The sequence below is a fragment of the Bos grunniens genome, chromosome 8 (genome assembly GCF_055505025.1).
Source record: "Bos grunniens cultivar Pamir isolate PY7600 chromosome 8, Bosgru_T2T1.0, whole genome shotgun sequence".
Lineage (NCBI taxonomy): Eukaryota > Metazoa > Chordata > Mammalia > Artiodactyla > Bovidae > Bos > Bos grunniens.
This window is the reverse complement of record NC_141172.1, coordinates 65439963-65455391: the sequence shown is the minus strand read 5'-3', so window position 1 is coordinate 65455391 and position 15429 is coordinate 65439963. Positions and strand designations below refer to the sequence as shown.

The 15429-nt window shown below is 45.7% G+C and overlaps 1 protein-coding gene across 3 annotated transcripts in view; it reads right to left on the bottom strand.

Moving 5' to 3' along the window:
• Positions 1 to 3916: 3916 nt before the first annotated feature.
• The window catches only part of LOC147367284 (spermatogenesis-associated protein 31E1-like), a 40172-nt gene continuing 28659 nt past the window's right edge, over positions 3917 to 15429 (bottom strand). For 2 of the 3 annotated variants that reach the window (XM_086414392.1, XM_086414393.1), the window contains exons 2-4: positions 10502 to 10559; positions 9841 to 9901; positions 3917 to 9566 (exon numbers count right to left, since the gene is read on the bottom strand). In XM_086414392.1, coding sequence (XP_086270518.1) covers positions 3989 to 9566; positions 9841 to 9901; positions 10502 to 10553 — 5691 coding nt within the window. In that variant the 5' untranslated portion in view covers positions 10554 to 10559 and the 3' untranslated portion in view covers positions 3917 to 3988. Of the gene's footprint in view, positions 9567 to 9840; positions 9902 to 10501; positions 10560 to 13221; positions 13408 to 15429 lie in introns of those variants that run through there. The other variant, XM_086414394.1, reaches the window with a different exon arrangement.

The following is a 15429-nucleotide window of genomic DNA, read 5'->3' as shown; positions in this document are numbered from 1 at the left end:
TGAAGAGCAGTGTCATCTCTGATTAAAGAATGAAGGAGAGACACCCATTGCTTTGGCCAAGTTGTGGCTTCTCCTTAAATGATGGACAAATCTTTTAGATGATGTCCTGGCTATGGGTAACAGACACTAGACCTGCCTGTGCTTCGTGATCTGCTCCCTTTCAATCCTTTCATCAAAACATCTTGGGAGAATCCTTCCTGTTTTATTAAACTAAAACTTACATAATTATTTGTGGAATAAGCATATCTCAGCTGCTAACCTGAAGGATCCATCTTTCTTTTCCCTCTGCTTGGAATGGTCAAGAAAATGTAAATTATTCTTCCAGGAAATGTTTGTGCTGGTTATTCTATTTGCCCTCATGTTCCATTATAAGAGGGTTAAGAATGACTATAGCAACTTAACTCCTAAACCACATATCCTATGTATCACTTATGTAAAAATATTCTGACTCACAAATCTTAAAAGAAAAATATTTATACAGCCAATCTACAGGATCAGCTAAAGCACACATACGAATATTTAGACCAAAGAGCCGTGTCACCCACATTTCTTGTTATCAGGATGAGATGAAGCGATCGTGTTTTCTTATGAGAGATACCAGTATTTCCTAAATCCTCATCTATTTTCTTGGGAATTACATATTTTATAGTGCCTCTTACTAGAATTTAGTTTTATGTCAAACACACAGTTTAAAAATATTGGCTTAAACTCTCAAAAAGAAAGTATCATTTTCGTGATTGTGAGATGTTGTAGGTGTGGGTATATATAGGAAAATGAGCAACTCTAGTTACTAAATACTATTCATTGGCTATTAGAGGACATCTGTGGCCATTTTCCATAGTTCTGTGATTCAGCAACATAAAATATCACAAAGGGAGCAAATCTCAAAAATTTAATAGCTATGATTTTGCAAAACGTTTTACAGCCTGAACTTTTTTCTTACTTAAAAAAATACAGAAGCCTCACATTAACTCATTCCTCTCTTTTGAGAGAAAGGACAATGACATTATCACCCCAAAGTGTGACCTGAGAGACTTAAGCAGATATATACTTGACATTTGTTCATTATTTAGATTTTACCATGTCAAGGGCAACATAATTTTTATGACTAATGAGAAACATGTAGTCTTAACTGAGTGCACAATTTGGAAAGTATTATGCTTACAGTGAGACCTCTATTATTCTTGCTATAGTAGAAATGTTTATTAAAGATATGCTTCCTTTAACAATTGTCAAAATGTCAAATCTTAAGTAATTTGATGTAATATATATTTCAAACACCAATTAAGTGACATATTTTCTAAGATTTCAAGATTCTTTTAAGCAATGCATCCTTTTCATAGCCCTATAACAAATATAAATTTCCTGATATTGGAAAATTCACATTTCTTACAATTATGTAAAATATGAATCCTTCTAAATGGTTGAGACGTTTAAGCCATCACAGATAAACACTAGGATTTTTTTCATATTCTAGAGGCGTGTGTACCATACAACTACCTGACTGTACTCCTATATTTTAAGAGTAAAATAAACAGCATCATTTAATATTAAGCAGTAAGTACAAATATACCAGAGGATGTAATAGAGATATTACCCAAAATCTCTCATTTGTGAATAAGCTTCATGTGTTTGATAAGATGGCTTGTTTCATTGAAAACTACAGCAAACCTCACAAGCCTAACACAAGCTAGTCCGTGTGAAACCACGTGCCATCTGCACAGCTAGCAAACAGGTGTCAGATGCCTCTTGGCTGGTTCATTTCATCCTGGATCCCACTTGCTGTAGGCCTCTCTACATCATGCGTCCAAAGGAAAGAAGTCACTCTGAGTTCAGGAAGTTGTCCCCAACACAACCAAGCATGTGACCCCCTGATGCCATTTGACTGAATAATAACTAAAACTGGACATGGATTCTCACTCATTAGATGCTGGAAGAGTTTTGCTTCTTTTCGAAGTTTGTCATTCTCTGAATTGTGAGTCAGTGCTCAAGCCAATGAAAACCCGTGAAGGGAAGGATTTTGCACATTTTCATGGGGAAACTCTAACTCTTTTTTCCAGTAGTAATTAAAAAATATCCAAGAAGAAAACAAATACAAAAGAATTTTCTCTGGAGGACACTGGTACTGATCTCCTCCTGCACCTTCAGTTTGCTTCATGGCTTAGGATCCACTTGGAGGGCCTGTCCCTGGCTGGCTGCTCAGGCTCCTGTGAGTGGATGTGGGGTCTCTGTTTGTGAGGGCTCTGTGGTCTGGGTGAGGCACTGGGTCCCTCTGTGTGTGGGTCTGTATGTGGGGTCAGTGTGGGTCTTTGTGTGGGGACACCAAGTGGGGGGCCCTCTATTTCTGTCTGTTCTGCACTTTGGGGCAGGAGAAGGGCTCAGGGACTTGCTACTTCTTATTTCTTGCTTTTCTGTCATTGTTCCTCTGTATCACTTCTCCCCACAGAGTGTGGGTTTCAACTCCCCTCGCCCCCAGCACTCACCTCTCAGCACCTCTAAGAGAACCAGCCGCAGCCAAGTTCAGGGTCCATGCTCTGTGTCCTCTCTCCTGAGCTCTGAAGGCCACTCTGTGGCCTGGGTCCCAGTCCTTCCCTCAGATCCTGGCTGAGCCCCTACTGCTGTGCCCACCCTGCAGGATGGGGCCCAGGCAGAACCTGGCTCCAGGAAGAACCCACAGCACAAGCAGACCTGTGCCCTCTGCCTCACACCAACCCAGTCCTGGTCTCACATATTGGGGTCTTTATAGGCATGTGGGCAGCCTGTAAGGACCTAGGACCTGATGCAATCTCCTGGATCAGGGACCTCTCCTGGACCAGGTCTCTCTACTCAGTAGTGACTATGACACAGAGCCCTGAATCACTCTAGAGAACTGCTCCTGTCTCTCTGGTTTCTTGTGTGGATGGGCCTGGGTACGAAAGCTGACAGCACCCTTCTCCACAGGCCACTTCCCACCTGCTGCGTGACACATCCTGTCTGCTGGTCTCTTCCCTCTCTGGGCTCTGGGATGAGCAAGGCTGAGAGAAGGTGAGACTTGCTATGACCCCTGCACAGTCCCTGGGCCTGTTAAGTCCCACCTGTCCACTGGGAGCCTCCTTGGGCCCTACACATGTGTAGGTAGAGGGCCCTACCTCTACCTACACATATAGGTAGAGGTCACAGACCACAGGTCTGTCCCAAGCTCCTGGTCCTGTGAAATCTGATTATTTACATTGTGGAGAAGTGAAGCTTTCCTTCTCAGAGGCTCTCCTGACTCTGGGAGCCTGGCCCTGGTGACTGCATACACAGTCACTCCCCTGCTCGTTCACCCGGCGAGGGTGGGTACTATGATCAGGGCTGTTCTCTCCTCCGGGGAAGGAGCTGAGAGTGTGGTCCTCATCCTCACATCTGCTCCAGAGCACGAGAAAGACAGGAAGGGTGACAGCCCTGGCCCATCTCAATCCCAGCTCCATCAGAGAGAGAAGGGGCTTCTAAGACAGATGTCATCTAATCCCACCAAGATGTGGGGATGAAGTTTCTCCCACCCTGGACTTGGGGCCAGCACTCCCCCCAAACTCCCCTCCTTATTCTGACATGTGAGCTTATGTCTGACACTTTCTGAGCCAGAGGGAAATTTCAGCCTCTGCAAATCCCTCCCCTACAGCCCCACAAGTTCAAGGTAGAGAGAGAGGTGAAGAGGACTGAGCTGGATCCTGAGAAGGGAGAAGTCTTTAGGTTTAGTTCACCTGAATGCTGTTGCTTGTTTCTGTAATGCTGTGATTATGGAAACATTCAAGTGCAGTGAGGGAATTGGGGTGCACATTGGGGTCACCCTCTCTCCATAGCCCCCTCCCATCTGGATGTCAAAGCAGGCAGCTGGCAAGAGTGGACCCTGAGCCCTTCCTTTCCCCCCATCAGGGCACAGATGGAGGCCACCATCTTTCATGAGAAAAAAAAAAAAAAACATTTATTTTGGGGAAATAATAAAAAAAGTTGTGGTAGGAAGGAGACTTTAGCACATAGATGATGTGTTAACATGAGAAAAAACAGGTTTTCTCTGCAGGTACTGAATTTTTTCTTGTACAAACATTTTCCTACCAGGAGAGGCATGAGGAGCACGCTCTTGTTGACCAGAGGAAACACATTTTTGAAGCCAGCATATTGAGCAATGGTGCAGGTCCCCTGGACCATGCTGGCAGGGTCTGACTGTGGACTCTGGCTCCCTGGGTGAGAAGGTCCGCCTGTCGCCCCTGTCTCTGGTATGCCTGCTCTTGCTAAGATGGCTGTGGTCCTTGGGATTGGCTTGGTGACTGTGTGCTGAAGTTTTCAACATTTTTCTCTGTTCCGAGGAACAGAGAGTCCTGTGGTGGTGGGAATGCCCACCCACTAGGGCCTGAAGCTGTTCTCTGTGGTGATTTACTTCTGAGGCGTGGGTTCCTTGTTGAAACCCCAATTTCTCTGCCAGGACCTGTCCAACAACTGTTCCAATCATCTCAGGATCAATAATCCTGCCATCTACAATGAATTTGTCTTTGATTTGTTCCTGGCACTGAGCAGCCGCTGATGCAGGCCTGCCTTTTTGAAAGGTTTCTTCTATTTGTTTGTCTTTTTTATTGGCGCTAAGACACTGCAGAAAGTGCCTCATCCTTTTTTTCAAGTAGCTTTCTGGTAAAAGTTGTTCCTTTTCTGGTGAGAACTGGAGGTATTTGCCCCCAAGAGACTCTGTTTCTCTCGCCTGAGGAGACTGGCTCATCACTCTGGTATGAGAAGCCCTTCGTCCTGAATTCCTTTCTTCATACTTTCCCAATTTGGGCCTCCAATTGCCCTTCCTCTCATCAGTTGGGGCCAACATCCTGCTTTGGCTATGCATTTCTTCATCGTCTTCTGGTTTGGGCCTCTCACAGATCTCGCCCTCATCAACTGAGGCAAACGGGCCCTTGCATGGGTCCCTAGCTTTTGTTTTCCTGGGTTTCTGTTGTCGTTGACTACATGTTTTTTCATGTTCTCCTGGTTGGAGCCTCCTAACACTCTTCCACTCCGCAGCTGGGGTTATCACCTCCCTCTGGCCCTTCACTTCTTCAGACTCTCTGGGTAGGGGCCTCTTAAAAGCCCTGCCGTCCTCAGGTGAGGTGAGCATCTCGCTCCTGCTTTTGGTTTCTTCATGTCCTTTTGGTGGAGGCTTCTTAAAACCCCTCCACTCCTCAGCTGGGGGACACACCTCGGTTTGGCTGTTCATTTCTTCATCCTCTTCTGGTTCAAGGTTCTCACAGATCTCCCCCTCATCAAGTGAGGCAAACGGGCCCTTACAAGGGTCCCTAACTTTTGGTTTCCTGGGTTTCTGTTCTTTCTGTTGTCGTCGACTACTCCCCATTTCTTGTTCTCCTGCTTGGAGCTTCCCAATACTCCTCAACTCTTCAGTTGAGGTGAGCATCTTGCTCTGACTTTTTGTTTTTTCATGATCTTCTCGTGGGGGCCGCTTAAAAGCCTTCCACTCATCAGCTGGGACGAGCATCTTGTTCTGACTATTAGTTTCTTCAGACTCTCTGGGTAGGGGCCTCTTAAAAGCCCTGCCGTCCTCAGGTGAGGTGAGCATCTTGCTCCTGCTTTTGGTTTCTTCATGTCCTTTTGGTGGAGGCTTCTTAAAACCCCTCCACTCCCCAGCTGGGGGACACACCTCGGTTTGGCTGTTCATTTCTTCACTCTCTTCTGGTTCAAGGTACTCACAGATCTCCCCTTCATCAAGTGAGGAAAATGTGCCCTTACATGAGCCCCTGACTTCTGGTTTCCTGGGTTTCTGTTGTCGTTGGCTACTCTCTGCTTTTTCATGTTCTCCTGGTTGGAGCCTCCTAATACTCTCCCACTCTTCAGTTGGGGTAAGCCTCTCCCTCTGGCTCTTCATTTCTTCAGGCTCTCCTGGTTGGAATCTCTTAAAAGCCCTACAGGCCTCAGTTGAGGTGAGTATCTTGCTCTGGCTTTCAGTTTTTTGAAGTCTTCTTGGTAGGGGTTTGTTAAAACCCCACCACTCCCCAGCTGGGGGACACATCTCAATTTGGCTGTTTATTTCTTCATCCTCTTCTGATTCGAGGTTTTCACAGATCCCCTCCTCCTGAATTGAGGGAAATGGGCCCTTACAAGGATCCCTAACATTTGGTTTCTGCTGTCTTCTTGATTGGAGCCTCCTAGCCTTCCTCCACTCATCAACTACGGCAAGCATCTCCCTCTTGCTCTTCATGTCTTCATCCTCTTCTTGTTGGAGTCTCTTACAATCCCTCCTCTCCTCAGTTGGAGCAAACATCTTGCCTTGGCTGATGATTTCTCTATCTTCTGGCTCGAGCTTCTCACAAATCTCTCCTTCATCAGCTGAGGCAAACTGGCCCTTACATGGGTCCCTCACTTTTGGTTTCCTGTGTTTCTGTTGTCTCTGGATACTCATTTCTTCATGTTCTCCTGGTTGGAAACTCTGAAAGTCCCTCCACTCTTCAGTTGGAGCAAGCATCTCTCTCTGGCTCTTAAATGCGTCCTTCAGTTTTGGTTTTTGAAATTTCTGCTGTTCCTGGGTGCTCTGTGCACTCACTTTGAGGTCATATGGCACCTGTGAAGCTGGTGTGTCCCCACTAGCATATTCCATCTGGGAACTTGACCTGTGAGAAGCCAAGATGTCTGCAGCAAGGAGCACGTCAGTGTGAGGGTCTTGAAGGAGCAGGTTGGTGGCAAAGTCCTGGAGGAGCATGCCAGTGGTATAGTCTTGAAGGAGGACATCAGTGTGAGACTGTTGCAGGAGGTCACCAGTGGCACGGCCTTGAAGCTGGTTCTCTGATTCTAACTTGCTTCCCAACTCAAATTTACTAGCCACCTGTGTTTTAAAATGTGGCTCCGCTGAATATTGGCCAACTGAGTTTGTGGGTGGTGGCAGAGTTTTCTTGGTGACTGGCTCATCTGATCTCCTCAGATTCATGTTGCTGGTTTGGGAGTTGACTGGCACAGTGGGACCCAAGAAGACTTCCCAGGCAGGGTCCTCCTTGGCCTTCTGTTTGGCCCTTGAAGATTGGGACTTTAAGCCCATGTCCAGTATTAATGCATTATGGCAGGGATATTTTGAGAGCCAACCCCAACTCTCTTCCATTTTGAGACTGGGGTTTAGGCTGCTTTTCCTGGCCCTCAGGACAGTCCCACTCTGCCGGGTTCTACCCTTGAAGTTGGGTGCAGGCATCTGACAAGGTGGCCTGCCCTTCTGTCCAGTCAGTGGGGCCTCTGAGGGCCCACAACTGTCACCAGGTGAAATCTTTCCCATGGCCCTCTGGATATCCCACCTTACAGGTATGGGAGCTGGGAGGGGACTCCCCAGGGAGGGAACTGATGCTTTTGTTATCATTTGCTTTCCCTGACGGGGCTGAGGTTTTCCCAAGAACTTAGAAACGTTGGTTTTTGACTGTGGCCCAGGTTGCCAGATGGCTGAGAGGGAAAATGTGGATGTTGGAAGGGATGAGGGTTGAGCTTCAGATGGTTTGAGATTTACAGGCTCAGAGCCCTGTTTGGATGTGTCCCACCTGTGCCTTACCCGAAACCTTATGATATGTGCTTCCAGCATTTGTTGAATGCTTGGATTGAGGAAAGAAAGCTCATGGGAGATATTTATACGGGGTTTCCAATGCTTCAGTGATGCTAGAGTTCTGGTTTCCTTGTGAAGGTGGGTCTTAGAAGCATGGGTGGCGGCAAGCCAGGATCGACGCACTGTCACAGGGAACAAACCCTGATCAATCTGCCTCAACTTTTTGTCTAAATGGGCTTTTAAGACTTTTTCTAGATGTTTCTTATCTGGGCCACCGAGTAAGTAATCTCTGGAGTCACTCTTTGATGGCCTCAGCAAATCACTCTTTGAGGGCCTCAGCAAGTATCTTTCTGACTCCTTCTCAGAGTTCGTTTGCAGAAACTTCTTGGGGAAGCTGGACCTGGAGGGATCTTTCGAGATACCCTTCAGACACGGCCTTAGACCCTCGCTAAAATCTGTTTCTAGCTGGAACTTCATCTGACTCCTTCGATGGGATCTCCTAGGGCACCTGCACCTTGTCTTCTGGGTGTTCTGGCTCCTTTTGCCTCTAAAAGCAGACAGCTGCCAGGATCCTTGCTTGCCCTGGGCCTGATAAGTCACTAGGAATTGGCACTGAGATGAACTCAGTTGTAGAGACAGGTGGATGCTGCGGAGCCGGCTCCCCTTGAGTTGATCTTCTATGGGCTTCTTTTGAAGATGTTGCTTCTGGAGATCAGATTTGATTAAGTCTCCATGAGGACCAGGGACTAACCTTTGGGCCTGGGGCTCCCCAGTGTCCTGGGGACAGTTGGGAATGAGTTGGCTAAAGACTTCCTGTGATCTCTTGTTCACAGAGGGTAAAAGCATCTCAGTTTTCAGTTGCTTCTGCAACAAGGGGTACTCCAGACTTTGAGTTTCAGTTGGGATAAAATATAGTGGGTTGTTCTGAAATGGAAGATAGTAGAGCCCACAGGTACTCATCTGGGGTGAAGAATAAGTTGGTCTGAAGAGGAGAGGCGATGGGAGATAGGGCTGGCCTTGGATCTGAACCATAGGTGGGGGCTGGTACACAGTCAAGTTTTGAGTGAAAGGCTGGGGTTGGGTCCCAGCACAGGGCAAGAGTGGGTCCTGGGAAAGACTTAAAGGTATTTCAGGTTGAATTGAGACTGGAAAGACAGTAGAGATTCCATTGAATAAAACAAAGGGTGCCTGTGATTGAGAGGAGCTCCCAGGGACAAGGGCAGCTGCCACCAGGGACTCACTGTGCAGAGAGGGGAGACCCCAAAAGAGCTGGCTGTATTTCTGCTCTATGTGATCCCTCAGACTCTCAGGATGTAAAAGCTGCTGTGGCTCAGGTAGCTGCTCTGGTTTGTCTTTCACGTTCCAGAAAGATTGAGGGGTTGTGATGTCCTGCTCAGTACCCAGTGATTTCCACATATTCCCTGAAGTGTTCAGATGGTAGTCTGGGCTCATTTGCTCTGAGAATGACCTGTCCTTTTTTCCCTCCTTACAAATCCTCAGCTCTGCTCTCTTGGTGATTAGGATCTCCAGCAGCTTTTGGACATCAGGGTTGATAAATGAGGGGCTACCAATCTCTACATGCTTGTCTATATTGCGCCCCCAGGATGGGGCCTTTGTTGGGTGGGGGGACAGGTCTTCTTTCCAGGACTTGCTCTGTGACGAGGTGGGAAAGAACAAGGCCTTGGTAGTGTCCCACCAGCAGGACAGGAAAGAAATGGGGTAGCTTGTGAAGAGGCCAAGGTTTGCCATGGCCGAGATGGTAGATGCCGAAAAAGAGTTACCTGGAGGGGAGCTTTTTGCAACAGTACTGAATGGGATTTTCTCCAAGTTGGATCTGTCTTGAGGTTCTGCTGATAAGGTGGAGGCCAAAGGCACAGGGTCCTGGGTCAGAGGAGCTGGGGATATGGTGGAAACAGCCTCCTCCAAAGGCTCCATGCTAGGCTGGTGGGCTCCAGCAGGAGCTGCTTCCTGTCCCACACCAGGAGGATCTTGCCAGGAGAGCTGATGAAAACTCTTTTTATCAAGGAGACTTCCCACATGGCTGCAGGGAACACAAGGCACAAGCTGCAGCCAGGAACCCCCAGGGCCAGGAGGGCATGTGAGGCAAGGCAGGGGTGGGCACCTGCAGCCACAGCCCTGCATGGTCCCCATGGCGACTTCACAGTGCTCCTGCTTCCCACACCCCAGGACGTTAGCCATATCCCACTCCCAAGGCTTCCCCTCCCAGCTCAGTCCCAGGCTGCCTGCAGTCCTGGGGTCACACCAGATATTTTGGGAGGAAGAGCAACCAAGGAGAGAAGATGAAGATTCTTTACCTCTGAAGAAGTAAAACCAGGTTGCGGATCCCTTCCAGCTCTTCCAGGCAATCTCTGCAAACTGAAAATCAGCAGACTGGGTCACGGTGAGGAAGCGGGGGCCCCTTCCTAGGGTTCTTACAGGAGGCTGAGTGCACCATCTCTTTAAGGGGCCACCACTGGGATATTGGAGCCCAAGCACTAGTGTCCAAGGCCACTTTATCATTCACAGTGACGGTGAAGCTCATGAAAAGGTTTCTCATTTACAAAGTGTTTCCGTATCCTTTACCCCTTGCTGCCTTCACAACCTGCAGTGTTCACCTGCCTCTGCAGGGCAGGGGTCACTGCACAGACAAATCTGTGCAAAGATAAACAATGTGTCCATGGTCAAACCTGGAGTCCCACCTCCCAATCTAGGCGCTGTTGGTCCAATGCAACCCACAGGCACCTGGTTATAAGCAGGGCCACAGTTATATCCAGGCCCTTCGCAGCTTCATTCTGTACATGGAATCTGGGTAGTATCTGGGTTCTGCTCTCCTTTCCAGAAGCCTCCCTGGGGGGTTCGGTTTCCCAAGGGAAAGACCTTCCACTGGTCTCCTCAGAACCAGAGGCTCTGGGCCCTCCGGGCTGGATGCATGGGAGCTAACATCCGGGGCACACAGAGCTGAATGGCAGAACTCACCTTTCAAAGCTCCGCTTCTCTTCCTACTCCTGCTTCTCTCTCTCAGATCCATTCGATGCTGAGAGAAAAAAATGAGAACCTGTGACCCAAATCTCAGTCTCCCGTCTCTAGACAAGCATCAGACACTCAGTGTCAATATATAATATGACTTTCTTCATTTCACTAACAGAGCTCTATGGTTTTATTTCCTTTTACTCATTTTTAAAGCAGATAAAAATATTTTCTGTTTTTCTTCTTTGAAGAGCATAAAGAAGGATTCTCCCTTTTTAAAAAGAATTGCAACACTTTTATGTATCTGGTTTATAAATATTTATATTATCTGTCCTTTCTTATTCAGCCTGTAGTTTAAAATGAAAAAAAAATCATAAATTACCTGCATAATTTCATTTGCTGGAAATTAGTCAATTTAATTTCTACCATATGCAGAATATTCTTTTCATGTGGCAGACATTAAGAATAATTTAAAAGAAAACTAGTTGAAAAGTTAATACAAAACAAAGTAGTTGAACCATATACAAAATAGACAAACAACAAGAACCCACTGTATAGTACAGGGAACTATACCGAATATCTTGTAATAACACATAACGAAAAAGAATCCAAAAGAGAATATATATGTATATCTGAAAAAGAACAATTCAGTTCAGTTCAGTCGCTCAGTCGTGTCCGACTCTTTGTGACCCCATGAATCGCAGCACGCCAGGCCTCCCTGTCCATCACCAACTCCTGGAGTTTACTCAGACTCACGTCCATCGAGTCAGTGATGCCATCCAGCCATCTCATCCTCTGTCGTCCCCTCCTCCTCCTGCTCCCAATCCCTCCCAGCATCAGAGTCTTTTCCAATGAGTCAATTCTTCGCATGAGGTGGCCAAAGTACTGGAGTTTCAGCTTTAGCATCATTCCTTCCAAAGAAATCCCAGGGCTGATCTCCTTCAGAATGGACCGGTTGGATCTCCTTGCAGTCCAAGGGACTCTCAAGAGTCTTCTCCAACACCACAGGTCAAAAGCATCAATTCTTTGGCACTCAGCTTTCTTCACAGTCCAACTCTCACATCCATACAAGACCACTGGAAAAACCATAGCCTTGACTAGATGGACCTTTGTTGGCAAAGTAATGTCTCTGCTTTTCAATATGCTATCTAGGTTCATCATAACTTTTCTTCCAAGGAGTAAGAGTCTTTTAATTTCATGGCTGCAGTCACCATCTGCAGTGATTTTAGAGCCCCCCAAAATAAAGTCTGACACTGTTTCCACTGTTTCCCCATCTATTTCCCATGAAGTGATGGGACCAGATGCCATGATCTTAGTTTTCTGAATGTTGAGTTTTAAGCCAACTTTTTCACTCTCCTCTTTCAGCTTCATCAAGAGGCTTTTTAGTTCCTCTTCACTTTCTGCCATAAGGGTGGTGTCATCTGCATATCTGAGGTTATTGATATTTCTCCCAGCAATCTTGATTCCAGCTTGTGCTTCTTCCAGCCCAGTGTTTCTCATGATGTACTCTGCATATAAGTTAAATAAGCAAGGTGACAATATACAGCCTTGATGTACTCCTTTCCCTATTTGGAACCAGTCTGTTCCATGTCCAGTTCTAACTGTTGCTTCCTGACCTGCATACAGATTTCTCAAGAGGCAGGTCAGGTAGTCTGGTATTCCCATCTGTTTCAGAATTTTCCACAGTTTCTTGTGATCCACACAGTCAAAGGTTTTGGCATAGTCAATAAAGCAGAAATAGATGTTTTTCTGGAACTCTCTTGCTTTTTCGATGATCCAGCGGATGTTGGCAATTTGGTCTCTTGTTCCTCTGACTTTTCTAAAAGCAGCTATAAATCACTTTTCTGTGCATCCAAAACTAATGCAACATTGTAGGTCAACTCTAATTCAATAATTCACAGAGATACACACACACACCCCAACAACAACATTGTTAACTAAGGGAGAAAACAGGTTTTATTGATCCTTGTGTTAGTATTCTAAAGTAAATGAAAATTTTAATGAGGGAGTCATATTCCAACACCAGGTGTTGAAGCACCAAGTGCTGAAGTCCCGATTAATATACATAAATGCGCCTATATATATTTGTGCAGATATATTTCCAGGTTTCCTCTTTGATTATTGGGAGAGCTAATTCCTAGAAAATATTTCCTAGATGTGAGAAGGATTTTCTATGTGAGACCCACCCTGGATTTCATTCGTCACTGTTCCTCTGCTGAAGAAACACGCATGTTCTCAGACGTATTGGAGAATCTTAGCTCCATTAGGTAGGTCTTGGCTTCCCAAGCCAGGGCCCCACTCTAGCCCCTGCTCTTAGGCTCAGGGCCTCAGCACTGTCCTCAGATCAGCCCTTGTGTGAGACACCCGTTCACAGCTGGGGAACTGGTTGTATTCACAGGCTTCTCCTGGCTGAGAATGAACTCAGTATCCAGTTCTTGGCTCCTGGTCACTGTGTCAGGGATTTGCCCTGGAGACCCAACCATACCTGAACTACTGACCTGAAACCTTTGGATAGAAATCCTAGTGTTCATGCTAGGATTCACAATTAGTTTTCACTGATCCCCTGTCCAGCCTAGTTTGTCCCTAGAGGGATGATGATCTATTCTTTCTTGAGAATAGATGTCCTGTTCTTTCCCATCTCAGGAGTCTCTTGAGTTGGTTCAGAAAAGTAGACATAATAATAGAAAAGAGAATCATGTGCTTGTGGGTCTGGGCCAAAGGTTCCTTACCTTCCTGCTAGTTCCACGTTTCCTAGGACGAGGAAAAGATGGATTATTCTGGTGGCAGGGAAGGAACAGGAAAAAGAGACCCAGTCCACACAGAACGGCAAGGATGATTTCAATTGTCCAGGCAGTGTAACTGGAGTTCAACCAAGTGTCAAAAGTGCTTTTTGGAGAAAAGAGAAGATACTCCATTGCCTGAACCCTACTGCTGCCTTCAGGTAACTGAGCACAGGGTTTGTACTTGGGGACTAAAGCCCCAGGCCTGGCATCACAGAGCCTGCAGCCTTGTCACAAAGGGCTCCTGTGGGTGGGGGAGGGGACAGGAGAGGAGAAGGCTAGGCCACAGCCCCTCCCCCACCATCCAGCACCACAACTCTACCCCTTCACCCTCAAGGGCCTTCTAGACATTAGTCAATTTTCTATTCATCCCACCAGGAGACCAGATATTTCCTGTTTCCTAAGATCTGTTGGAGATCTTGGCTTGAACCAACCAATTTCATGGCTTTTGAAACTCAAATTCTCCCAGTATTTTGGTTGTTTTCCAAGGATTTACACTCTTCGAATCTCCTCTGTCCACAATCTCATCATTTTTTTTTCATCTCATATATTTACATTGAAGTTGTACTTCCTCAGCAAATTTCAGTCATACAATATAGTGCTATCAACTCTAGTCACCATTAGATCCTGAGACCTTTGTCTCATAGCAAAAGGTCAAAACCCTGTTACCCGCCTCTCCCTATTTCCCTCAACCCCAGCCCCTGCCAACCGCTTCTCTTTTTCTATAAGTTTGACTTCTTTTGTAGATTCTGCACATAATTGATAAGAAGAAATATATGCCTTTCTCTGTCTGGCTTTCACTTAACATGATGTCCACTAGATTCATTCCCATTGTTTCACGTTACCACTATTTTCCCCATATGATAAGTCTTTTACTTTCATTAACCCAGAAATAGACATTTATTTTATATTTAATTTTGCATAAATAATCTGTTGTAGTTTCCATTCACCTTTGCCAGCTTCACTCAGAGTAATTGATATAAAAATTCAAATTAGTGATTATTTAAAATTTATAAAACTTAAGTATAATAAAAAGGTAAGTAATTGAATCTCTAAATGATATGTTTTGTGCTAGTAGCATTTATAGTAATGAAGTTGGAAAAAAATTCACAAAAATCTATGGGCCATGCTGTATACACACACACACACACACACACACATGCACACACACTTTTGACAGATCAATATTTCCAAATCCAAAACATGTTCTTATTTTCTTTAAATTTTTTGTATAATTTCTTGATCACATTGCTTTTTACTCTGCCCAAAATAGACAGTCTCCATTTTCCAGAGTTTAGAAACATGTGTGGAACAGCCTGAAGCCAAGAATGGGCTGGGTGAGCTTAAGCCATAATCTTTAGAGTGGATGTTGGGACTGGGGAGCCAAGGCCTGAGTTAAAGTCATCTTATAGTGATAGTGATAGCGATAGTGAAGTCGCTCAGTCGTGTCCGACTCTCTGAGACCCCATGGACAGTAGCCAACCAAGCTCCTCCGTCCATGGGATTTTTCCAGGCAAGAATACTGGAGTGGGTTGCCATTTCCTTCTCCAGGGGATCTTCCCAACCCAGGGATCGAACTTGTGTCTCCCGCATTGTAGGCAGACGCTTTACTGTCTGAGCCACCAGGAAAGGCCAAAGTCATCTTAAGTAGCCTATTATCATATTCCTGTGTGTTCTATACATATTCTCTTTTTCAGTGTACACTTGCTTGCCCCCTCCTACCCCTTCCAGATCCCTGGAGCTTTGAGTCTTTCCTGTACCTTATAGAGAAGGCACTTTTGAGCCTTATAGTAAAATCCCTTGTGACATCATTGGACATCCTTTTTGGCAGATGGAATTGGATATTCACTTAGGGAATTGTATTTTTTAATCACTACCTGGTTAATTTTTCTTAATATATGAAATATGTATTTGGTTATACTGTCATGAATGTACATGTTCAAGAACGTATCTTTGGCATCTGTTGTTGCTTTTATTACAGCCTCTTCACTCTTTATGATATTGTCACTGGGGTATGACAGTCCACAGTGTGAACAATTAAGGTACCTGAGGAGCATGGAGGGTCCTAACTTGGAATCAGTGGAAGTCATGGTGGGTCCTGATTTCTGCTTCTTTGCAGGGGGACTTTTGACTGAGATGTAAGTTTCATCATGACCT